The 27,461-nt window shown below is 39.7% G+C and overlaps 2 protein-coding genes across 2 annotated transcripts; both read right to left on the bottom strand.

Annotated features, from left to right (window-relative positions):
* Positions 1-1,859: 1,859 nt before the first annotated feature.
* Positions 1,860-6,303, bottom strand: LOC108671021 (RNA-binding motif protein, X chromosome-like). The gene is made up of 2 exons (XM_018158506.2): positions 6,250-6,303; positions 1,860-4,661 (listed from the first exon to the last, which is right to left on the bottom strand). Exon 2 carries the CDS (start codon positions 4,625-4,627, stop codon positions 3,323-3,325), a length of 1,305 nt encoding a protein of 434 aa, XP_018013995.1. The 5' UTR covers positions 4,628-4,661; positions 6,250-6,303; the 3' UTR covers positions 1,860-3,322.
* Positions 6,304-15,278: 8,975 nt separating this feature from the next.
* LOC108671015 (germinal-center associated nuclear protein-like) lies at positions 15,279-24,187 on the bottom strand. The gene is made up of 2 exons (XM_018158499.2): positions 24,058-24,187; positions 15,279-22,135 (listed from the first exon to the last, which is right to left on the bottom strand). Exon 2 carries the CDS (start codon positions 22,110-22,112, stop codon positions 16,812-16,814), a length of 5,301 nt encoding a protein of 1,766 aa, XP_018013988.1. The 5' UTR covers positions 22,113-22,135; positions 24,058-24,187; the 3' UTR covers positions 15,279-16,811.
* Between the last annotated feature and the right edge of the window lie 3,274 nt (positions 24,188-27,461).

Below are 27,461 nucleotides of genomic sequence, written 5' to 3'. Positions count from 1 at the left end.
CAAGTAACGGGGAACATTTTGCATTTGCTTTGTCATTCAGACCCAGTTTGGCACTGCAAAAATGCATATCAATGCTACGCCCGCTCTCTGGTCGTACTCTTCGTATGAAAGTGTGTCAATATTTGTCTCTGCATGTACTGTTGGTAAGAAAGTGTGTCAATATTTGTCTCTGCATGTACTGTTGGTAAGAAAGTGTGTCAATATTTGAACAATACGACCCATTTATATCTCTGAGTATAGGGGGAAGGAGTGCAGATCGACTCGACCTCGTCTGCTTGACAAGCCTGAAGCTGAGCAAACCTTGTGGGGCTTGTTGGCAAGATCGTAAAAGAAAGGTGGAGGCAGGGCTTCATGGTTACTGGGTGCAGCAGCACGAATCTCATGAGAATTGGCCTTCGTAAATCCACTTATACGAACTCGGGAGATTGGCCTCTAGGTCAACTGCTTGGTGAACATCGCTGTTTTCCCGTGTAAATTAATCTTCACTTCCATGTACAGATCCGCGGATATCATAACTTATATATTTTATTTCTAGTGATAATTGAATGGTGCGAGAGCTCGAAATGTCGGAAGTTTATTCTCCATGCACACCCCCGATGCATTTATGTTTATACGAACAGTGATGCGCGTCAGAGGTTATAGGCATAAATTTACTCTTCCTGTCTGCAAGAAACTCAAGCAAACAGACATCGGAGGCGTACGGCAGACACCCAGCAGACCTATAAATGGACTAAGAATAATTCTGTATAATCTGTCAGCATTGAGTGACGTCTGCCGACCCAGGCAATCGAAAGCACTTGCGCGGATGATGGGCGCATCGAACACGAGGCAGACGGAGGGAGTCTTTTGTGTCTGAAGAATAAATTGAATCGCAGCGACTGAAATTGCGCACGTGTTGACAGAAGCGTCTTGCATGAGTCGCGTTCACTGTGCGTGTAAAGAGTCAAGCAGTAGACACAGCAAGGAAGACGAGCCTCTCAAGCAGGATGAGGACTTGACCTAGACCTCCATCTCGTGTCAAAGAACAGCGCACTGTTCCCAAACAAACCTGCTGTCGCTCTCATGTCAAAACAAGACATCATTTGCAGCTTCTCTCTTGTTCATGATGTGCCGTGTATCATAAGCCTCAGGACCTAGAACTTCCCTGTTATTTCGTCTATTTAGCATTTATACTATCTAAACTATTATATTTATTGCATCTTCTAAATTAAATTGACCTCTTGTTGCTTAAGCTATCGAAGATCTGATGGCAATATATGCAATTTTTCTCAACCGAATTCCGTTAGCATGCTAAGGATCTAGTAGTTTCACTCATTGTAATATTGAGATACTTCTTTGGGTTAACGCGTAAGAAAAATAAAATGTCGAGCTTTATATGTAAACTATAATAAGAGTTTGGGTTTTTCTTACACCCTTGCACGTTCCCGTAGCACGGTGCTGGATTGTGAAATTTCATACTGTGGGGTAACTACGTAGATTACATTAAAGTGTGTCAGCACCTGCAGGAGAATAAGAATTACAGAGGAATTGCAATTAAAAAGAAATTTGAGAAAGGTGCCAAATAATTCGTTGTTCAATATTTTATATAGCGTAATGAAGATTATTCATTTCTTTATAGGGAAATTATGGTGTTCAAGCCTTTACCTATCATGCCTTCGTGCTTAGTATTTCTTGTGATCAGATTACTTTAATATTCGTGGAGTAGTGTTAATATATAACATCGTTATTTTAAACAATATTTTTAATACTCTTATTCCTGAATTCGTGCTAATTAAAATTTTGTAGTTTGTGGTTCTTGTGCATCTTTCTTGGAATATAAATGGCTCAAGAGAGTGAATAAATGTTTGTCATTTATTACATTTGCTTTACGAAAACTTTTTATTAAACAATATAAACTAAGACAATGGCATCAAAATAAACATACAAAAGCGCAGTTCAATTAATATACATTTTATCATAGCAATCTTCAGAAATCAAAATCATTTTACTAAGATATAAGAAAACACGGGTTCAAAGAGCTGGCTTGCAAATAAACCTCAGGTGGCTATACTAGTTCCTATACTCAAACATTCGCTAACCTCAAAATCCCATAAGGTTCACGTTTATAAAAACCTATTTATAAAAATAAACAAACTAACTGTAATGAATTAAAGAAGCTATATAGAACCAGCGCCCACACATGCTATCATTCATCATGAGTACCGTCCAACGACGCGCAAGGGCTGCTCAGCATTTAAGGCTCAGTTGCGGGAATACAGCTTCAATATTACCTTGACCATAGATGTACAGCAATAAACCTTTATTCTAAAGACAAAACAAGAAAATTCTAATTAATACCAGCTGCCGCGAAGCACCAGACATTCTATAAATTGACAGAGCCGTTCGTCGGAGACGTCCGAAAGAAGTTGATAACTCCCGACGGCGACTGTGGAGGTATAGCTTGGAGAAGTAGCATTCGCAATGATTGGTCACGAGGAGAGTTGTCGAAATAGTTAGCCATGGTAGACAATGCCCGCATCCAAACTTTTGCGTCCATTGCCAGGGAGCGATTGCTCGTTCACTCGATTGGCAGTGATTTTTCTGCTCTAGCTTCGTGATTCCTCATCTCACTCAACTACAACCAGATTTACCTGTAATATCCTGTGTGGGATCGAGGCCCACGTGGATTGTCAGAGCAAAGTGATTTATAACACCTGATAGGAGTTTGGGGAGAAGTCCGGTCACATGTTCAGGCGTGGTATTGTGGATCCAGCCAACGCGAATCACGGAAACGTACATTAAACTGCACCACACTCACATACATGTTCAATATTAAATAAATTTGATCCAACTTTGAAATTTTTATTTAGAACTGAAATAAAAAATAGTTTCTCGATAAAAATAATGGTTGGTTTTTATGATTACCCCTCTACCCTCTACTATCTTGCATTGCAGGTCGATTAGGCTGTTAATTTTTTTTTTTGTAATTCAGGTGACCCAGACGCCTTGGTGACCCTTATATATGACTGAACAATATGACGACAAGCAGCATAAGAAATACATTAAACACAAACGTGATTATGTTCTACAGTTTGTGTATATCGTTACTATTAAATTCAGCACACGATTCCATACCTACGATATCACTTTGCGCGAAGTGCAACTCAGGCATAATACCGAACAAATGAAGAAATAAGATAAGAAACCAAAATGAAATAAAATGCCTCCTACTGTCAGCTATTTTCAAATCGATTATTATAATCTTTCACTCTATTTTTTAAGTCGGCATCCTTGGAAGGAAATACATTTCGTTAGGGCCACATGGTAAATAATCATTCCTATTTCAATAGCGGTTGTAATTTGACCTATACCTTTTGTCATCAAAATCTTGGCGTGAGCGATCATACTTTACTGGAGGAGGCCGAGCCTGCTCTACACTCCTCCTGTTAAGCTCCTTCAATTGACTGGTTCGTTTCTTGAATCCAATGTAATCAAAGTCTGGGGATCCATACTTGGCGTACCCTGCGCTGGAAGGCTGATGGCGCACTCCACGGTTTCCTCCTTTGTATTCGTTGTAGTGTGAAGGCATCGGAGGATCGCGCTTCGGAGGAGGAGGTCGTGTCGATGTAGATGGCGGAAGAGCTCGTGCCATCTCATTCATATTGTAACGGTGGAGGCCGTAGTCAGGAGTTCGGTAGTTAGACTTGCCGTTTTCAATTGGATACTTTCTAGGCGGTTGATAGGTTCTGCCGCCTTTTGGCTGCTCTCTGCGACGCTGCGTTTGGTACACGTCTTCCTCTGCTGACGAGTAGCCGTACTCGATATCATCATGAAATCTCTGACGACCTTGATAATACCTTGGAGATTGAGGGTTGCCTCTATCATACTCTCTTTCAGGATAGTAATCTCGGTATTCTTCATCGTAGCTTGGGTGCGACACATAGCGTTCCAGCTCACGCCCTGAGTACTGATCATTCACAGGACTCCGGTCATAGTACTCGGCATCTTGATGATAGCCACTGGGGTACTGACCTCTTTGGCCACCGAGTTGAGTTTGCCTTGGTTCATAATACGCTGCTGGTGCCACGTCTTGCAGGTTGCGACTAGAAACCTTAGGATCCGCGTAACCGGAATAACCTTGCGCGGGTTCTTGGTCATACTGATACTGACTTCGTGGGGGCAACATAGCGTTCGATGCTGCTCCTCCATAATGTTGGTCACTGCGAGGGTCGTACCGCCCAACATCTTGCTCATCGAACGTAAAATGTCTGGCTTCTTGATCGTAAGCTGCGTAGTTGGTGTGGTATGGAGGACTGGCTGGTGAAAGATCAGCAGGGGCGGGGTGGTAAGGAGGGTTGGATGTGGCTGGTGGATGAGCAGTGTGGCCGGCGTGGTTAGGATGGTTGGCTGATGCTGGTGGTAGAACAGTATGGCCGGCGTGGTTAGGATGGTTGGCTGATGCTGGTGGAAGAGCAGTATGGCCGGCGTGGTTAGGATTGTTAGATGTGGCAGGTGGAAGAGCTGTATGGCCGGCGTATTTAGGATGGTTGGCTGTGGATGGTGGAAGAGCAGTGTAGCCGGCAGCAGGCTGTTGCTGGGGGTAAGCTTGGGTTGGATAAGGACGTTCTGGGTTAGCCTGATACTGCATCTTGTGAAGTGGTGTGTGTAGAACTTACACTGACCTGTAATACGTATACGGTGATTAAGAGAAGAATTCAACTACTCATTGTTTAAAAAATTTGCATTTGTTTGTTAGCAAAGGTTCATTCTCGGCTCAGTCAATCGAGCAAAACTGAAAACCTACTTTATTACTGTTTTTTCAATGAAAAGCCCATTAAATATTCAACTCACCCTTAGGTGATTAGTTATGGTAATTAACGTTATTCCGACGACTCAATTTTACGTCTAGTCTACGTCAAGATTTTTCTTGAATGAACATTTTTAACGTCAGAGTTGCATAAAATGAGTTGACATTATACTTAAAGCTGACGCCTTGACAAAGATGAGTCAACTTATGGGAATTATTTTCTTTTAGATGCCTATTCTTCCATATTCGACTTAATTTGAATTTACTCATAAAAAAACTGGCAACATTGATTGGATTACAAAGAATGCATGAAAAAATTAGACTTTGAATAGGGTGAACAAATACTGTACAAAAATTTCCACTTAGAAATTATTTCAGCATTTGACAACATTTTACAGCCTTGTTACTTTCAAGATTAAATTTTAATAACCAAGTTCAATCCTTCCGACGCATGGAATATGTGAGCAAATGAAGAAGTCCAACTACCTTTGTAGATTACATGACTAAAATCTTCGCAATATATTTACGCTTGTGATTCAGTTTCAAAGTTATATCTGCAGTTTTATTACTTTACTGTTTTCTCTTTAAATAATTTCCCAGTAATACTCGTAATTACCTGCTGCCAATTTACAAATCGACTATCTGAATAGAAACAAAATCAAGACGAATTGAACCAATTTTACACTTATGCGCGACAATTTATCTGCTCCTCCACGAACTATTTTCATGCACAATCGTCACAATTGATGGATAAATATTACTACTACACAAAATAGTTTGTTCATTCAAATGTTTAAACTCATTTCCCATTCATTATCTCGCCTTCATTTCCCATTCATTCGCCCATTGAATTCATTTCTAGTAGAAATAATGACGTAGGAAAGTAAGGAAAATAATTAAATCGATACTTTTAGTAATATGATATTACATAATAAATTCAACCTGCGAGCCCACCCAGCGAAAAGAAAAACATTCTTTTCACCTTGAAATCATCACGGCGAACACTCAACGAAATAGAAGTTTGTTAATGAATTACACGGCATCGTTACATTCTAATTTCCAAATCGAGGAAGAATGCCATAAAACATTGAAACTTTTACAAGAACTGGGTTAACTGATGAGTTGCACCAACAAAGGACCATCAACGTAAACTAACCGACGACACAATTTTGATTAACTGAGTTCAAAGGAATTTAGATGAGAGCCGCACTATCAAAACTGGCCTATAAGTACGTATAGCGGCCTATAAGTACTCGTAACGGCCTGAGTGCACGTATAGCGGCCTGAATACATGTAGCGGTCAAAGTACACGTAGCGGCCTGAGTACACGTAACGGCCGATTCTCGTCTGTGATTCGTGGGTTTATCTTGAAAATTAATCAGTAATTGGCTGAAGGAGTTATGAACAATAACTATTTTGCATTTTGCGGCCGGAAAAGTATAGATCGCATTAGAGAAACTCACCTGTGGCGAATGTCCCGACCACCGATGAGGTCTGCACGCTATCAGCCCCTGCACTACACTCCCCTTTGCAAGACTCGATAGCCTGCTGATAACGCCAGGGCAGCTCTTATCGCTTCTTATCACTAACTATCCATACGCCTCGTAATGCTTACCTCACTGATAGCACTTAATTCAATCAAGTGGGATTTCTTCATTACTTTCGTAGCATAAATTTCCTCCTAGCTCTCAATGTGATTTTGAAGAGAAGTTAAATTCTACTCAGTTCCGTTTAAAGGTTGACGCAGGACTCGCGAAAAATTGTCGGGCATCGAATTATTTATGAATTTTTTTCTAAAATCTCGTTATTTATAGTTGCGCTTTCTACTTTAAGTCACCTACTAATGACGTGGCATGCATAATATTATAAGTAATCACTACATTTATTCCGGAAGATGAGATCTAATATCTGACTTTGAATGCATGAAGATTGACATCTCATGTGGCTGGAGGAAAATTTGCACGCAAGTACGATCTGAGAATAGTCAGAGCTGGGCAGCGCTACTTTGAAATGTAGCGGCCGCTACCGCTACATGCTCTAAATGTAGCGGGCGCTACCGCTTCCGCTACAATTACTTAAATGTAGCACCGCTACCGCTACTGAAAATGTAGCGGCCGCTACAGGTAGCGCGCTACTGCTCACCTCTGGCTAACAACTAACATGTTGACACTAGTAACAGGCTGAGGTTGACAACATTACACCGAAATCTTTCGTACAGTTTTATTCTGTAATTTATATTATGTATATATCATGCTGGTTCTTAAATAATATATAATACTATTAAGTAAAATCTAAAGGCTTTATCTATAAATGTAGCGGTAGCGATGTAGCGGCAAAACCTCGTATCGCTACTTGAATATGTAGCGGGCGCTACCGCTACCGCTACAATTGCGTAAATGTAGCCCGCTAGCGCTACTGAAAATGTAGCGGCCGCTACATGTAGCGCGCTACTGCCCACCTCTGAGAATACTCGAAATATCCACAAATGTTAGATACATGTCAATCGAAAATATCTTCTCTTAAAGCTACTAATTTCTGCGACCGACATCGTTCTTATTTGTGTTCTATTATTTAAACTTGATTGACTATTCATCCTTTTAAGCGGAAGTTGCTTTTAAATCCGTACTTGAAGAGCTATGTAGATAATAAAGTCCATTAATGGAGAAGGGCCAAGATAACGGCCATCGTAAAATTAATTATGTCTTAGTAAAATAATCTGTATTCTGATAGTCTGTAGTTTTACTGCGTAACCAGGAGAGCTCTTCACATGAACAATTTTTTTCTATAAAGCAGTTGCCTCGTTTGCAGTACTAAAATCACATGAAAAATTATTGGGAGAGTATCGTTAACGAATTAATTAAATGATGCATAGTATGTAATTAGTTCCATAAATAGTAATTTCGAGCACACTCATATTTTTCAAGGTGAAAAACGATCTGTAGAGATTAATCCAAGGAATTGAAACAAGTTTTTGTTCATTTGCCGATTAACTAACTATGCAAGTATATAAGTTTGCGAGAATTTTTTTAATCCTTGTTGGGAAATATTTTCAAGAGTTGTGGTTTCGGGATGTCGAGCAATGAACTGAGAATATAGTCTCGGTAATAATACTTTAATTTGTAATATGTTTGACTATTTGATGGTCTTCCGATGACATTTCAAAGTATATGGTATCCTTACATTCGATTTAAAACTGCTGAACTTCACAGGCATGAAAAACAAAGAGATGTTAGTCATTAGAAACAGCCTAATTTATGGCTCAAACCAAGGAAAGTTTAAAACTCCAAATTATGTTATGGTATTTTTACTACACTGCCACAATTATCAATAAAATGATCAGCAAAAACCTAAGTCCTTTGTTCGGACGTTCAAATTGCATATAATTTCGTACTAAAAATCCAATCCACACAGACACAATACACCGGACAGAAATACACGGAGTCGGCGATTTACTTTAATATACAGAGACGTATTCAAAATAATTATTGCGAGTTAAAACTTTGTCTAAATTAAGTCACTATATTGAGAGGTGTAAAGCAGGGTTTATTGGAGCTGCAAGTGTGAGCGTAGTCGAGTTGGAGATCACCATTACTCATAGGGAGAGACCATATAAGTTTCGAGATCTCGACCAGCCCCCAATAGCGACTGTCACCAACTCAATACAGAGGCAAGTTTTTTCTGCGGTCTTATGAACGCATATAGAACCGTGCAGCTCTGAGACGAGCTGCGATAGCCATTAAAGCCTCAAGTGCATGAGACGGCACGTCTTGGTATCCCGGATAAATTTGGATCGTGTTAATCGAACAGCAGAAAATCTTGTTAATCTAATAGCAGAAAATCTTGTTAATCGAGCAGCAGAAAATCGAAAATCTTGTTAATCGAACAGCAGAAATTTTTGTTAATCGAACAGCAGAAATTTTTGTTAATCGAACAGCAGAAAATCTTGTTAATCGAACAGCAGAAAATCTCGTTAGTGGAACATCAGAAAATCTTTTAATCTAACAGCAGAAAATCTTGTTAATCTAACAGCAGAAAATCTCAATAATCGAACAGCAGAAAATCTCAATAATCGAACAGCAGAAAATCTTGTTAATCGAAAAGCAGAAAACCTTGTTAACCGGTCTTCAGAAAATCATATTAATCAAATTTCAAAAAATTATGTTAACCAAATTTTCAGAAATTTTTGTAATCGATCCTACAGAAAATCGAACATTCAAAAAATCTTGTGAACCGAACTGCAGAAAACCATATCAGAGACGCTCGGTTATTCCCATCGTACCCTCAAGATTGAGACGACCTCTCATTCCGCCTCGAAACTTTTGCAAAGCGCAATCATTCACGTTGACAAATGACGAACTGATTTTCGAAAGTTCGAATTACACACACAGAAAGATGAGTGGTGGTCGCCAATTTATGCACTCATTACCTCATATCTGGGTCGTTTTGACCCAGTTTTTGGTAAAAGAACGTATCTATGTTACGTCCGCTCTCTGCTCGTGCTATTGGTATGAAAGCGCGTTACAATTTGTCCAATATGACCTATCCATTCTTTTGAGTGCACGCTTAGAAATTTGAGGTTAAGCATTAATAATGTCTCCCAATACTCGCCTTAAATCAAGCTGACCGTACACCAATGATTATTATGAGTATTTTTGGCTCAATTTAATCTCTAACTTTTTTGTCACTAGCGTTATCAAAACCAAATCTTCGCACTGATTATCTCGGCACAAACCATTGTTCTTTCTCCTAATAATACTCAATAAACACGGCACATGCATACAGTAACAAGGTTTCAAAATAATGGCATCTTTTATCAATCGTTCTATTATTAAAAAAATTGAAATCACGATTCATCTGAAGGCCAAATCAATACACGCAAGCTCATGGTGCTTAGCGGACTGGAGAAGCGTACATAGCTTTAATCTTATTACATCATGATTGCCTCGGAATCATAATGAGCTTGAAGGCTAGAATTATGAAATCTAACCGTTATGTTCGGGACAGTTTTATCCAGAACATCACATAAGACTTAAAATTAGGACTTAAAATTAAGCATAAGACTTAAAAAGAGACATAAGATTTAAAAGAGGACATAAGACTTAAAATTAAGCTAATAATAATAAGACTAAAGAACAAGGAACACGTGTACGAAGCTCATGCCACGTATCTCGGCAAGCAGGGCGCTATAACAAGGAAGCAATCGCTCAGGGTGGAAAAAACCTGTCGTCAGTCGCCGCTGCCGCCGTCCACTTGAACGCTGTTCTGCCTTCAGTGCTTGGGAGCCGTGAGCGCTCGGTGATGTATTGCATCCATGAGCAATGGATGTATTGCATCCATGAGCAGTGGATGTATTGCATCCATGAGCAATGGATGTATTGCATCCATGAGCAATGGATGTATTGCATCCATGAGCGATGAATGCACTGCATCCATGAGCCATGGATGTATTGCAATCCTTGAACAATGGATGTATTCGTGTCACGTCCACCGTCATGAGCGAGATAGAGCTAAAACGGTATAACAGATTGCTTCATACATTATAATATATTACTTAATATACTGTACAATAGATTGTTCCATACTGTATCTGTATAGGAGATTGCTTCATACAGTACATTATAAATTATTTATTTATTTTATTTTAGATTAGATTTTATAGATACAGTAATAGATTGTTTCATATCATATGATATACCATATCATATCATAGTGATATGGGCGCTGAAGAATAGGCCTGATGTGGCCTGTCGCCGATTCTTGTTCTTTTCATGACTTGTCCACAGGTGATCTTAGAAACAAGTTTTTTGACCGAATCTTTTCCAAACTTGCGATAGTTTGAAATAGCTACTAGACATCCACCGGGTCGATATGGTGCTAGTCATTTAAGTCTGAACATATATTTCTCCATAGCTTTATCTAGTCTGTTCTTGAACGCGTTCATACTCGGAGCGCCAACGATGTCATTGGGGAGGCTGTTCCACGTGTCGGTGATTCGAAGCGAGAAGAGTTGCGTCGATGAGTGTGCAACGAAGTTTTTTAGTTTATAGCCGTGGCCCCTGGTGTTGATTCTTATTTCAAATTCTAGTAATCCTTCTATGACCTTGTATAAGCCATGAATATACTCATATATTTCAATGAGGTCCCCACGCAGACGTCGATAACAGAGGCTTGGAAGCTTCATAATCTTTGATCTTTCTTCGCAAGATTTGCCATTCAAGCTTGGAATTATCCTTGTAGCAAATCAGTGAGCACACTCTGCTACATTTTTGTTCTTTTCACACTGTATAATAGATTCAGACTCACTGCTTCATACTCGACAGAAGATAGAAAAATATAATGGTAAGTTAAAGATGAGCCTTGTGTTTAAATTATATGACAAGCAGGCAGGGTCTTAAGTAACTTTTCATTAACTTATGCGAAAAAATTCTTGAAGATTAGGCACAGAAAATTTGTCAAGCAAAATTATCTCGACGAGTAACACTTCGTCTACACAAATAAAATCATATATTTTGTTGGTCTTCAGGTTAGCCTAAAATTATCCGCTAAAATGACACTGAGCGCAGGCGTTGCATCGTTAACGGCAATCAAAGCAAACAAGCAAGCAAGCTGGAGATGTGCACTGTAAATATACGGTCCCTGCATTGAACGCACCAAAATAGCTACGCCATAACATCATTAGTAAAACATCGTAACATCAAGAGTAAAACATCGTAATATCACGAGTAAAACATCATAACAGCAAGAGCAAAACATCACAACATCATGAGCAAAACATCGTAACATCATGAGTAAAACATCATAACATCATAACATCATGAGTAAAACATCGCAACATCATGAGTAAAACATCGTAGCATCATGAGTAAAACATAATAACATCATGAGTAAAACATCATAACATCAAGAGTAAAACATCATAATATCATGAGTAAAACATCATAACATCATGAGTAAAAAATCATAACATCATGAGTAAAACATCATAACATCATGAGTAAAACATCATAACATCATGAGTAAAACATCGTAACATCATGAGTAAAACATCATAACATCATGAGTAAAACATCATAACATCATGAGTAAAACATCATAACATCAAGAGTAAAACATCATAATATCATGAGTAAAACATCGTAGTATCATGAGTAAAACATCATAACATCATGAGTAAAACATCGTAGTATCATGAGTAAAACATAATAACATCATGAGTAAAACATAATAACATCATGAGTAAAACATCATAACATCATGAGTAAAACATCATAACATCATGAGTAAAACATCATAACATCAAGAGCAAAACATTGTAACATCATGAGTAAAACAACGTAACATCATGAGTAAAACATCATAACATCATGAGTAAATCATCATAACATCATGAGTAAAACATCGTATCATCATGGGTAAAACATTGTAACATCATTAGGTTTAAGACAACGCATGAGCCTAATGAAAGAAGTTGACATCAGACATGAATGTTCATATGTTGTACATCATTAAAAATTTATGGCGTTACCGCTTATAGTTGCTTCATTTTGCTCGGTAATTGAAAGCATGTGATAAATTTAAACTTTAGTGTAAGCAATTAGCGCCAACGCGCTCACATGTAATTCAGACTGCGTATTCTTCTGCCGAATGCCCAAGTCTGTTCAGTGATCAAGAATGGACGCTGAAAAGAATGTTCGGCCAATATCCCTGGTTGCTCCTCCATGCCAATCTGGAATACCACACGACAGACGGGATTAATTAACATTACATAACATAGNACGAGTAAGCTTCAGGCACCTGACAGAAGCTTCAGGCACCCGGCAGGCACCCGACGGAAATCAGAGCATAATACATGCAAGCTTCAGGCACATGACGAGTAAGCTTCAGGCACCTGACAGAAGCTTCAGGCACCCGGCAGGCACCCGACGGAAATCAGAGCATAATCTCAGCCGAGCCAGGGCCTTTAATAATAATAATAATAGTAGCGGTTTCAGCGTTTATTAGGCCGTAGGCCTGTCGCCGATTCTGGACATCGCAGAACATTCACAGCATTTTACGGTCTCGAACTCGCAACTCACTGCTACAGTTCTGCTGTGATTAACCGCGTGGCCTCCTCGCCGATTCTGACGAGAAAGTGGTGCACAGAGCTGGGATCGAACCCGCGCCTCTCTGCGCTAATCCTGATAGCTACTCTGAACTTCAACCACTGGGCCACCCTGCCTTTGAAAATCGACAATAAAATAATAGATAAACATCAATTAATAGCAAAAGTTATTTGGCCTTTTGAAGAAATTTAATTCTTTTATGCAAACGCTTAGGTGATGGTAGTTCAGAATTTCGTGGTAGAGCTTGCAATTAGTAAAATTAGGATGTTTTTACCAACGATTGACTGACAGTAACATCATTTTCCATTTCATGAAGTGAAACCTACTCATATGCGACCCGAAATTAGTTTTCATTCGCACGAGAATATTTTGGAAGGCATTATTATGTTTCGGCGTATAAATTTATTCAACACACAGCTGAGTCTGACCCTTCGAAATGCAAAGCTTGTCTAACAGTCCATTGAGAAATTTTGTATTCGGTAATTTCCTAGTATTTGAGTACATGCAGGTCGAATATCTGTGGAAATCGTAAGAGCCTCGCATAACATTAGTAGCAGCCTGCAGAGACTTATCAAAGGCCTCTATAAGTGCTGCATTACAATCAGAATGCAGATAACACGCCATTCGTTGATTTACCTGTCATTGATAGCCTCAGAACGCCGGGCTTAAGTCAGTCAAGCACATATGTAGGTTGTCGGACGTGGCAAGCACACTTATATTAATAAATATTTAACAAGGCTAGCGCCAATCAAGCCAGTTTATGATGTGCATCTTTGTTCCGGTTCTGCGATCGCTATAAGACGAGTCGTCAAGTACAAAATGCAATCTGATGCATAATAATAAACCGCCATAAGGGTGGGAACGAGCAGATGTGACGCGCAACACCTAACTACCTCACCACACTCGCCGTCTGTATGGCAATGCTCTCAAATGAACCCTTAATTAAGACATAAATATAAGCGGCTCGCGTAAAGCAGTTAAAACCGGAGAAATAATAGTTTAGTGACCCTATGATTACTAGCGCTTCAGCTGCTAGGAGAAATAATATTCCTTAGTTGCTTTATTCGGAAATAAGACCAAGCACTTGACATTTTTGACCGAACTACCACGGTAAAAATCAGGCACAATGAATTCTCCAGTGAGCAAAAGACAGACTTTGATTTCATATTTGACATTCTTATTTAAAATATTAATTACTTTTTCATTATAGCAAAGTGTCAGGAGCAAATGCTACAAATCAACTCGTACGCATAAACGTAAACAGGGCCAATATTGCTTCACATATGTCAGGAAGAGCGCAGCAAAGTTCAGACCTCCTGGTATGTCGGGTAGAACAGGCGTCGTTCAAGACGAACGTCGCAAACCATTAGGTTATATAACGGTTTTTCATGGTTTTAAGCAATGGAAGGGAATATCTCAAACAAACACTACAATATTTCAATGTTTACTAAACACATTCACACTGCACAATAATTGATTTCAGGCACCTGGCAGATGCATGCTTCAGGCACCTGGCAGATGCATGCTTCAGGCACCTGGCAGAAGCTCAGCCGAGCTACAGCATATGACAATCAACAATAAAAAAATAGATGAAGATGGGTTATAGTCAAAGTGATTACACCTTTTTAATAAATCGAACATTTTATATTCAATAAATCAAAATATTGCGCTTGGGTGACGATAGTTCACAATTGTTCAAAACTTCGTGGTAGAGCTTGCAGTTTGTAAAATTTAGTTGATTTTTTTGACCAACAATTGACTGACCGATAACATCATTTTCTACTACATAAAGTGAAACCTACTCATATGCAACCCGAAATATGTTTTCATTCGCATGAAAATATTTTGGGAAGCATTTTCATGTTTCGGCGTATACATTTATTTAACACAGCGACACGACGAAATGCAAAGCTTGTCTAACAATACATTGAGAAATTTTGTATTCGGCAATTTCCTAGTATTTGAGTACATGCAGGCCGAATATCTGTGGAAATCGTCCAAGCCTCGCATAACATTAGTAGCAGCCTGCAGAGACTTATCAAAGGCCTCTATAAGTGCTGCATTACAATCAGAATGCAGATAACACGCCATTCGTTGATTTACCTGTCATTGATAGCCTCAGAACGCCGGGCTTAAGTCAGNTTAAAATATTAAATAAGTTTTCATTATCGCAAAGTGTCAGGAGCAAATACTACAAATCAACTTGTACGCAGAAACGTAAACAGGGAGAATACTGCTTCACATATGTCTGGAAGAGCGCAGCAAAGTTCAGACATCTTGGTACGTCGGGTAGAACAGGCGTCGTTCAAGACGAACGTCGCAAACCATTAGGTTATATAACGGTTTTCATGGTTTTAAGCAATGGAAGGGAATATCTCAAACAAACACTACAATATTTCAATGTTTACTAAACACATTCACACTGCACAATAATTGATACAAAAAGTATCGAAAGAAAATTATGATCGTTCTTGCATTGTATACATACGTAGTTTGCCCATAAATTCCGGAAAAAATATTTGCTAGAGTCGCAACGATGAGAGAAAAATGCCAGCTTTGTCACAATTAAGCATCAGGCGCATACGAGTTACGTCAATTATTTACAAAAGCACGTGATCGAGTATAGCATAATTAATTGAATTGGAAGACGTTATTAACAACTACTGAAGTCAAACGTCCGTTAAATATTCAGATCTGGATGGAAAGTAGGCTCAGCTGAAACACATAAAACAACTCTTAATGAATTTTTAATACGCATACACTAATGTGAACGAACTTCAAAGATTTTTGAGTACCGAACTGTTCGGCACTATAAACAGTTTATTAGACACACTTTGGCCTTGCCGCGTAAATCACTACTGTGATAAGCAGCGATATTGATCTTGCGTATTGCCTCGTAAATGTTCCTATTAATCCTATATGTCTTACCACAATCTCGTTCTACGAAGTCATTATGACTCAGACAGGAAATCATACAAGAATTAGAAAACAATCCAGAGACATGATCCCAACTTGAAATATTTTACGGTCGATTACAACGATATTATATCAAGTTTTTCCGATTAATGATAAGTTCTAAACTCATTCATAAAGTACACGAGCACTTGGCGAGGTTATTTGAATAAACGAGCATTGGGTTACACGTGCTCTTAGCTGATAGTAGTTTATTTAACACAGGCTTAGATAAACACAGATAAATCTAGAACTTTCTATATTTATCTAGAAAGTTTCTAGCTCATTTTCATGCACACTGCTCAAAGTTTTAACGAAACAGAATCGAGTTAAAAGAATTCATCTGATGACGGTTTTTGGCCAGCCACAACGAAAAACTTTAATGCTATTATATATTGAAGGCAGCAGGTTCAAAATTGCTGACATAATCCGAAAGAAAAATTAATTTACTAATACAAAATTTGAAAACACAAGAAATTCCAACAATTAGGTGCCGGGTGACCTATGTGAAATGGTTGCACAATTTTTGATGGATATTGTACGCAAACTGAGTGATTAAATAAAACAAAAATTTATACAACCATTAGGCCCTTAGCAAGCCAGCCAAAGAGATAAGATATCTCATCGTAAAATTACGTCAGGATTACATAGCATAGAACTACAGATAAGATTAAGTACGAAACGAGAATACAAAAAAAAAGTGTGTACATACGAGAACACAATACTAATTAAATTAACATGCGGATTAGAGTACAACGCCTGCAGCACTTAAAGTAAAGACAACGTCTCACAGAATTATCAATGGTAGTAATTTAATGTCGTAAAAGCAATTTCAGTAATACAAAGAGCTCCATAAATAAAGCTCCATGTGATACAAAGAGCTCCATGTGATATCAATATAGTAGTGATTTTTATTCAATTCGCTTCAAATTTGAGCATCCCCTACCCGACACTGCCAGTTTTATTGGTAATCAGCCAACCATTTTACGCAATCGTTCCTCAAGCGCAGAGTACTTTTGTTTTTCATGAGCGATTGAACACAACAGCGACGTGTCTGAATCTGCATCCTCATTTTCGGAGCAATTGTCTTGCTGTTCGCCGTCGTTAGTTTGAAAGAGAGTCACAAGAGGAACGTCATCTCTGTCTTCAATCAGCTCTTTCAAATGGGTTTCTAACTTTACAGTGAGGTCGAGTTCTTTCTGGAAGAGAGACACAGTCGCCAAGTCTGGCTTAGCCTTCTTTGACACTGTCGATTCTTCTTCTGAGTTCAAGGCTTTACGTTTTGACGCTGACAGCTGAGACAGCAAAGTTTTCATCGGAACAAGGTGTGACAAAAACCAATCATTGCCACAAACATAGTTGTCAATTTCCTCGCTACAGCAAACTACATCAACATCAGGAAGTTTGCCTACCTTATGGATGATCAGGGAACTGTAAATGTTCTTCCAAGGTAGCAAAACTTCACTTTGCAGAGTATCGCTGTCATCAACGCTGTACTTCTCAACGACAAATTGTTTAGCTTGGTTTATTTGGAATTTAATATCTTCAATTAAGCCGGCTTCAGGAGAGGACGGGCCAACACTAAATTCAAACTTAATGTACGTTAGCAGTCCCTCTAAGGCACCCGACCACGTGCTCCATGAATGACTGGGTATGGCGGAGAGTTGACAGAGTTCCAATGCATCAGACATGGTGCGGCGTAGTGGTTCATCCACCATTCGTATCACGTGTTCCTGGGTGTCAGGGCAAACCACTTGCCACTGCAGGCCACGCAATCGTTCGTCTAGCAAAGTATCTTGGAGGAACAACAGCGCGCGGTGATACAGAAGGTGGTAGCAGTGTGCAGGCAGAGGAGCGTAGCAAAGCTCTGCACAATATCGTTCAGTCTCAGCTGCCACTTCGAGCACATGCTTTGAAATGAAACTAGACACAATCTGAGGTAAGCGACCTCGGAGAAGTTTGCGTACAGGAGTGCTGTTCTTATACAATTCCAGTAGACTGTGCTTGAGCCCCAAAGACGTGTGGGGAGAAGAACAATCTCTTCTATTCACAACAAATGATTTGCTATTTGGAGAATTTATTTGAGCTCTAGCCATTGAAGTTGGCGCTTCTGTTTTACTTGAGTTTACGACATAGAGAATGCTAGAGACGCCTGATATGCGAGAAATATTGCTGAGCTTGGACTCGACAATCTGAATGATGTGGTGGGTATGAGTAGTCGGAGAGAAGATTTTGTATGAACAGTTAATGGGAACGGGATTGTAGTTGCCTGTTGGGTTGAACTTCTTGCGAAACCAGATGGCAACAAATTCATCGACATCGTCAAGGAAGCACACAACTAATGTGAAAAACTTTGGTTTAGAAGAACGTGGAACATTTTTGGAGTCTATGAACTGCTGGAACGAAGACTGGACTGGTAAAGGAGCGTTGCAGATGCCAGCAGATAAATTTTGCAGCAAGTCAATTTTGTGTTGATTTTGCTGCCACTTTTGCTCGATGTCATGCAGGCGCGTGTACGGGCATTTGAGGCTGGCACAATGGAAGGCCCAAACGTCGTTCTGTTCTGTCACTGATAGACGACTCGGAGCTGCGGGGAACCCGTCACCCAAACGCATCTTGTGCCACTTCCTCTTCTTGCTGTTCTTCAACCAAAGATTAAAATACTTGTATGACAAAGCATCTCTTCTCCGTTGTGTATTCTTCTTGGTCAACTTGGCAATAGTCGCTGCACGGCGCCACCTAACAAAGCAACGTTTGACGCGCATGGAACTCAGCTTATGGCGCACGGTCTGCTGAAGATGCTTCGATAATTTTCGGCGAGCGACGAACAGTCGCCATTTCCTGAGAACACAGCGGCACAAGAGGCGCTCCTCCATCGCCCGAATCTTCCTGCTGACAGAGACAACTTGCAGCCACCTGCTGAAATATTGCTGCCGTAACTTGCGTGTGCGGAAATCCCTGACTTTTTCTTCATTGCTGTAATCAGGAGCTTCACCAAGAATTGAACTGACTGCATCATCCACGACTTTAGTGTCAGCCATCTCGCCAAACATGTTCTGATGAACGCTATTGAAAGCGTCTAACGAAGGTTCCTCATAATTGTCATCTACTAGAATAGCTCCTGGCACACCAGCATCATTGTCTTCAGCCTCATAGCCTTCATCTTCATCGTAAACTTCATCGCCATCATCAGGTAGCCCACTATAATCATCCGCATTGCATTGAGGAAAAGTATTTTCGGCACGGTTATCAGATTCATCAGGAGAATCAAAGTACTCTTCATTAGTATAAAAATCGTTCGAGTCAGGAGCCTGAGAATCTTGATCGTCCCCGAAATGAGCTGGAATGTCAGCGTCATTTTTTATTTCATGGGAACGCGGTGAAGAAACGTCTTTATAAACATATTCAGATATCTCATTATTATCACTCAATTCATCTAACGTGCGATTTGACACGGGACGACTAACAGCATGTTCCTTCACTTCGTCTCTGAAGGCAGTTTCTAGAAGGAAATTGTCAGCAGAAAAGCTACTGCAAGGCTCATGAGACAAGAGAGGGTTAGGAGGCAAGGGCCCACCGTTGATTTCCTCCCCTAAGCTGCCTTCTTTCTTTCCACCCACGATGAGATAAGCTCGACTCAAGGGTGCAGCTTCCATGGGGCGTGGAATGAAAGACTTGCGGTCCAGAACAACGCGCCCAGACGCATTTATGCAGAGGCCGTGATGTGCAAGAAATGCTGCAGCTTCAGTGGTGTTCTCAAACAGTAGCAGATGGCATAATTTGGCAAGAGAAATGGACTGGGATTTGCTGGGGGCATTCAAAGCTTTAGTAAGGATGACAAGCGCTTTAGACCGAATTCTGTTGAAATATTTGTGTAGAATACAAGACTGAAGAAATGTAGCCTTCTTGACAAGTCGGAAAAATCTCACGAAGTTGTTGCTCTGGACTGCATGAAGAATCTCAACGGCAAACTGAACTTCAGGTGATTTTCTGACAGAATCGCGGAAATGTAAGTAGGCAAACATAATGTTGCCGTCGTCAACGTCGAGCAGAATTTCATAAGCCCTAAATTCAGCTTCAGAATCAACATATATAGAATTCTCTGAGAGATCGTGGTAAAGTTCCTTGAGTGAGTGCATACTTTTGCTAAGATGCTCCGCATTCATTTTAGGATCAAATACGTCAGGCGGCTCAAGACAAAGACGCTCAGTACAGTAGATGTGGAATCTCACGCATCTCTCCAGGACATAAACAGCAGACTCGTCCAGCAGATGCTGCTGCATTATGTCGCTGCGCATTGCTCGCGTCCTGTCCCATAAATAATTGTAACACAGATCCATGTCACAATTGGAGTCATCTTCCATGTCAGGCAAGATGTTCCACATGAGGTAATCCATCGTTAGCCTCAAGACAGAACCAGGTCTCAGTTCATGTGGTAAAGGCTCGTGTTTGTCAGCGCTGCTGCGAGAGAACTTCTTCACTGCTCGCTTATGATCCACTTTGCGATCAGAAGTCATTTCGTAAGGACTGAGGTCGTACTGGACCTCTCGCATGTAACGCTCTTTCTCTGGGCACATATCTGGACATGTAGCAGACAAGTACTTTGCTTTCTTCACATCGAGAATTTTAGTTTGCTGCTTCCTTATAAGCTTATCGCGTGCCTCTAACAAAGCATACTTGTCTTGACTAGTGTTGGCTCTCACTTGTCGAAGTGCAGTAAAATTTGTCGCAGTGATGGCAGGCGTCGCCTCATCCATTGGCAGCCTAGAAGTGCTTTCAGAAGAACGGGGTGAAGGCATAAATTTTTGGAGGCTCGAGCGCGCAAGCGGTTTTTCGTCTTGTTTTGGTTTTTCTTTGAAGAGCTTGGAGGAGTCCTCACCAGCTCCCTGGGACATCCTTCTAGTTCTCTCAAGGTTATCAATAGAGTTCTGGCGTAAAAATTTAACGGCGTTGTTTTTACTTTGTCTAGCTTTGTTATCCTGCTTATCTTCTGAACGGGTTCTAATAGCTGTTCCAAAAAAAATCTGCATGTCTGGTAAATTGGGGTGTAACTTTTTACCTGATCTTTTGGCCAAAGAGGCACTCTCGTGAGAATCAAAGTTAACTTGAGCTTGATTGGCCTTCGAATGAAGAGACACTCGTAGAACGTTGCCAAATTTTCCAAAGTGAGTTTTCAATATTTTTTTATCCAAGTAACCTTCGGCGATACTTGTGCAAATTATAGTTGTTGGTTCTAATGCCTTTTTTTCCACATTACTTGCAACAGGTGTTGGCGGAGATAAAGGGATATCGAAAATATCGTCATACAAGCACGTAGGTGCATCCTCCTTTATGCCGGTAGCTACTGTCATCTTGTGGGCAGTTGGTGTCAGAATTTTGTCATCCGGCTTGGATTTTTCAAGAGTGTCACGAGAAGATGAGTTGAATGTCCCACAGATTATTCTATCTAAGTCAGTCGCAGTGGATGCATGGCTTGTAGCATCTTTAGATAGCGGCCTTGAGTCCGAAGAACCTTGCTCAGATCTGGGGTTTTCACGAGGGCTATGGTAACTGGTATTGAATAAAGCTTCACCTTGACTCAAAGTTTGTGCCTTGCTCTGTGTTGAGAAATCGCTTGGTCCAGCACCATGATCTGTGACTCTCGCGGGATGGCTGAAAGGATTCGTATTTGATGAGCTACTGGTATTTTTAGGTGGATAATTTATTGCAGCACTTGCAGGTTTAGAAGAAAATAATCCAAAAGATGAAGTTGGATGAGATTTAGACGAGGATAAAGTTTCATTACTCTGTGGCCGGATATAAGTGAAAGGGTTTGTCTTATTGTCACTAATAGAACTGGGTGCATTGCCAAACAATGAGTGTACATTGGTGACAGATTTGGAAGATGCAGAAAAGACATTCGTAGTCTTGGCTGTAGGAAGACTAACTCCTCCAAAGACAGATGGAGGGGAAGCTGCAAACAGAGAGTGAGTGTTGCTGAAAGCAGGTTTAGCCCCACCACTCATAACACTACCGAACGTTGACTGATTACTCAAGTTAGATGAGCTGGAGAAAATTGCCATGGTGGCAGGAGTAGCATCCTTTGCAGCAGCATCTGGTGGTTTAGCGAGAGCAGCTCCTCCAAATAATGAAGGTACGGTGCTGGGTGTTGATGTGGACACTCCTCCAAAAAGTTGAGAAGAAGCAATTGGTTTCTGGCCTCCAAATATGCTACCTTTGTTGCTGGAAGATTTGAGGAAGGGGTTGGTGGACTTCTTGTATGGATCCGACATGGTGATGACTCGGCACAAGAATCCTGCAATAGGTAATGAAAGTTAATGCTACACCAATTAAAAAATCGGATAATTTTGGCTCAGATCGAAATAAATTCTCATTTATTAAAAATTATAAAAAAATTCTATTTTACCATATGAATTTTTCGAGATTTAAATTTCAGTAAAAAGCCAAACAGTTGTATGTTGTTCCTCAATTAATAGTTTGAATTCAATTCAACAACAATGCTCGAAATACATAAGGGATAACATATGATTAAAATTAAGTTCATAGTAACTCCTTATCCACTGACAAACAATATTTACAAAGTCACAGAATTAATCAAACAGCAAATATTTTATCTTTTTTCTTTAAATTGTACACAGGCCAAATAGACAATATTTTCTAGGTATTGGTATGGTTCCTGCAGTTGCTTTCTTTACATGGTTTTAAATATATATGTAATTCACCCATAACTTGATCAAATCAGACTATAGAATTTAAGAACTAGGGAAGACATCAGCACAGGACAGTGGAGAAAAACTTTTGAGTGACCAATGCAAGCTAATGAACTGCAACAACAAAGTTTTACATGTTAAATACAAGTTTTACATGTTAAATACATCAGAATATATTTTAGACATCAGCACAGGACAGTGGAGAAAAACTTTTGAGTGACCAATGCAAGCTAATGAACTGCAACAACAAAATTTCACATGTTAAATACAAGTTTTACATATTAAATACATCAGAATATATTTGGTGCTCAAACTAGGCCCCATGCTTATATATACATACTAATTCAACTATGTAGCTATTGTGTCCAAGTTACCGGTAGTCATGCTGTTAGTCATACCAGTGACATGCATTGGCTTCATATGGATATCATGATATTATTCTACACTCCTAAATTTGGGAACAATACATGTACATCTCCTAAATGAGTACGGTAACATTGTCTGGTTTTGGGGGGCATTTTCAGTTTAATTTAATAAAACATAGCAGTATGAGAGAACTCAAATTCAATACAAGAATAAAAATTGACTTGAGTCTGAAAATGTCCATTGCCATTGAATTAACAAAGATTTTAAATTCAGTACTATAGTGATAAACTAATCCATCTGCAGAGTTTTAATGTTATGTGAACCAGTTAAAATGTACGCTTATTATTATAAGTGCATATTATATAATACCTGGTATAAATGACATGCACGATGAACTGAGCTAAGGTGGGAAGTTCAATAAATCACTTGTATACTTGCACATAAAATTCGTTTGCACAAATAAAAATAGAACAAGGTACTGAGCCAACCTCTGGTTTACACAACTGAAGCCAATCCAGGAGTACCTATTCAAAATTATATATATACATGCCAAGTAGCAAAAAGAAACTACAATTTGAATAAAGAAAAGAATACAAGATAATATTAAACATCAACAAGAAATAAAAATATTCAACCATAAACAAAAATGGAGCATTGTGAGCAGTCAATAAAAAGGCTTATTCCCTGTAATCTAATTTTTTTTAGCCATGGTTTTCTGCAATAGTCAGATTTGACTAAAAAATTGGTGAAAATATTGTAAGATAAAACAGACTTGATATTATGACATATTAACATGTAGACATACCTCATTCAGAGAAAACTCAAAGAGTTCAGTTCATGGCTTACACAAATGAGCAGACCTATAATGTGATCATGACATGTGCAGAGCATGACATGTGCTGAGCATGAAATGTGCTGAGCATGACATGTGATGAGCATGACATGTGCTGAGCATGACATGTGCTGAGCATGACATGTGCTGAGCATGACTGACCTTCCCAAGCATTACCACAATACACAGCACCTCCCTGATTTCACTGATTTCATGTGGTTTTCCTTCAGGAGCTTCAGTCCCTAAGCAGTGGAAATCATCAAGAAGAAAGGACCAATATTTTAGACCAGACCAGAAAATTACACTTACAATCAGAGTAGAAGATGCCCAAGGATTCAAGGTCTGTTCCAGGTATAATCTGAGTGATAATCAGACAGGAGACCAGCTGCAAACTGTGTTAGCCCAGCTCTACTGATTTCTCTCCAGCCAAACACATTGTACCTGCAAAAGCAAAATTAAGCAAGTGATGACATTGGATGACTCATATTAATAATTTCTTCACCCTTTAAATTAAAAATCAAAATGCTTGAAAAGGCAATTTGGAAATCAATGGTAGGAACCAAGTAATGAATATTATATACCGGTACCTACCTATATACATCAATACACAGAATAACTTATAATTTCTTACTAATGGGTAAATTTTGAAGACTTGTATATATAAAGGTACTATAAAACATATATGTATTTAAATTTTGCTGATAAGTAAAGTTTTCATGCTGACACTTGTCTGCCACTTTTTTCTAAACAAAATTTTTTAATACAGCAAATATTTTTTTTACTACAGACCTTAGCAGAAATAACTTTTCAAAATATCGTTTTTCACCATTTTTTTCAGGAATTTTTCAAAGCTAGTAAATGTAGTATTTTTTAACTTCCTTTATACTACATAGATGGGAAGAATGATGATGTTTACGCCACTATATTTAGTTTTGCAATATTCCAATTAGTTTTGCTACTAAAACAGTTTTACGCCGTGTCGGAGGACTGTCCCGAGTTACCCCCGAAAGTGTTCGAAAGTGTTTCGCGAAAGTGTTTGATAAAGTTGACCAAGGAGTGCTCTTCAGAAAATTAAGACTGCTGGGAGTTGGAGGTGAATTGCTGGCATGGATCCACAGCTTCCTAAAAGAAGACTACAAGCTGTTGTTGTAGGAGGCTCCAGATTGAGCAAGGCTAGGGTGAAGAGTGGAGTACCACAGGGAACAGTACTCGGCCCAATCCTCTTCCTCATTCACATCGCTGACATAGATGTGGCTGTGAACCACGTCACTGCATTGTCATTCGCGGATGACACCAGGATACTAATGACCATAACGGACAGGAGGGACTGGGAGAGGTAGCAAGAAGACCTCTCTGCAATATGACTGGGCCCAAGTGAACAACATGCAGTTCAACGGGACCAAGTTTGAGGTTCTGAGATACAGAGGTAGCATAGGAGCTGATATGGTGCACCGAGCTACCTAATATCTGATAACTTGGAAATCGAAGAGAAATAACTTGTTCGTGATCTAGGAGTGTTGATGAATACTCGGGTCAATTTTGCTGATCACGTAACGGCAATAACCGCAAGAGGTAGGGGACAGATGGGGTGGATCTGGCGGACTTCAGAACAAGAGAAGCGGAACCGATGATCACACTCTTTAGAGCCCTTGTAATACCAATTCTCGAATACTGCTGCCAGCTCTGGACTCTGTTCACACTCGGCACAGTGCAGCAACTGGAATGTGTCCAGCGAACCTTCACTTCCAGGATCAGAGGGATGGAAGAGAACTACAGGGAGAGGTTGAGGCGCCTGGGCCTGTACTCACTGCAGAGGAGATGGGAGAGGTATGTCATTCTGTACACATGGAAAATGATAACCGGAAAGGTGCCAAACTTCAAGAGCTAGACCTTCAGGATTGAGACATATCACAACGAGAGAAGCGGGAGACTGTGCAAGATCCTCCCATTACGTAACAGATCCGCAGTCAGATTTCAATCCCTGTGGGAAGGATCACTTTCCATGGCAGGGCCAAGGCTGTTCAGTATCCTGCCAAAGAATCTAAGAGAGGGGGAGTTCACCCTGGACACCTTCAAGAGACAACTGGACGTTTTCCAGAGCACAATTCCAGATCAACCTCCCCTGCAACACTACCAGTGGTGAAAAGCAAGCAACAGCATCATGCATCAGGTGGCCCAAATGAGGGCCGATGAACGATAATCAGAGGCGGCAAACCATTGTGGCCTGGGACTGCTATGTCCCAAACAAGTACCAAGATTACTAGACAAAAGTATCACTAGTTGCTACAGCGGCTACACAGTTGCAGTAAAATGAGTCTAAATGACTAGTGACTACAAATCTCCAATATATTCGATCACTAAAATAAATCAATTACTAATTATACATGGAATCAGGAATGATCACTATTCACGAATAAATATTACTTACTAAGTTACTATGCTTAGAAAATCAAGACTAGTTTAGTCAGTTACCGGTATCAGTAATCCACTCAAGGAGAAACTGGAGATCGGAGTAAGAACAGCACTTAGCAGTCAGCACACTTCAAAACTTTTACGTGAATTAATTATGCGCCAGGCGCGGACTACAGATGTAACAGACTATAAACAAAGGACGATAAGGTAGACAACACAAAGCGAAGATAATATTAATATAAATTTAAGGCTTGCAACTGAATTTAAGGCTTGCGACTGAATTTAAGGCTTTCAACCCTTTTAACGCGTGCAAAATTATTTTTTAAGTGTTGTCTACCTTATCGTCCTTTGTTTATAGTCTGTTACATCTGTAGTCCGCGACTGGTGCATAATTAATTCACGTAACAGTTTTGAAGTGTGTTGACTGCTAAGTGCTGTTCTTACTCCGATCTCCAGTTTCTCCTTGAGTGGATTACTGATAACTGACTAAACTAGTCTTGATTTTCTGAGCATAGTCTATCTTAAACGTGACAAAGCAGAGAGTTTTAAAGACTCGTGGCAAAGCAGAGAGTTTTTTAGACTCTCCCTCATGTTCATTTACAAGTCCAATAAGTAGACCAGTAAAGCATCCTGGGGTAATACTTTAGATTAGGTGCATCCAAAAAAAGGGAGTTTTTTATATGTTTTTTGCATGTAGATCAAGAATCTGAAATCCCTTTTTGGCGGTCGCTGGTCGGCATCAGAAATTTTTAATGGAACCTGTTCCTAACTGGACCTAACCTGCAACTGCAAGGTTTTCATTGATTGGCTAGGTTTTTCTGGCTGCCGGACGGACTCCAAACGTAGAAAAAATATAAGACAGACAGACATGAAAAAATATAAGACAGACAGACAGACAGACAGACAGACATAGCAAGCACAATAGTGCAATTTTTCCATAAATGAGAAAATGCCCTAAAAACCTAGCCAATCAACAAAACCTCGCAGGTTAGGTCAAGTTAGGAACAGGTTCCATTGAAAATTTCCGATACTGACACTGACAGCCATCAGCCAAGAACAGATTTCAGATTCTCAATCTACACCCCAAAAAACATATAATTAAAAAAACCCCCTTTTTTGGATGCACTTAATCTTAAGTAATACTGTAAAATGGGGTAACTTAGACCGGCGGGGTAACTTAGACCACTTTTCGTTTTTTTAACAAAAACGATGCTCGTGAACGTTGGCCGACAACTTCACAAATAACTAAGTTAAAATAATCATCACTATAAGCCAGTTAAATATGGCCATATTCAGATTCT

Source organism: Hyalella azteca, unplaced genomic scaffold (assembly GCF_000764305.2).
Source record: "Hyalella azteca isolate HAZT.00-mixed unplaced genomic scaffold, Hazt_2.0.2 contig6929, whole genome shotgun sequence".
Lineage (NCBI taxonomy): Eukaryota > Metazoa > Arthropoda > Malacostraca > Amphipoda > Hyalellidae > Hyalella > Hyalella azteca.
Note: the sequence above shows the minus strand (reverse complement) of the source record. Positions and strands in the feature narration are given on the sequence as shown.

Coding starts and splice junctions, on each gene's coding strand:
- LOC108671015 (XM_018158499.2), bottom strand. CDS start 22,112: ATGTCGGATCCATACAAGAAGTCCACCAACCCCTTCCTCAAATCTTCC.
- LOC108671021 (XM_018158506.2), bottom strand. CDS start 4,627: ATGCAGTATCAGGCTAACCCAGAACGTCCTTATCCAACCCAAGCTTAC.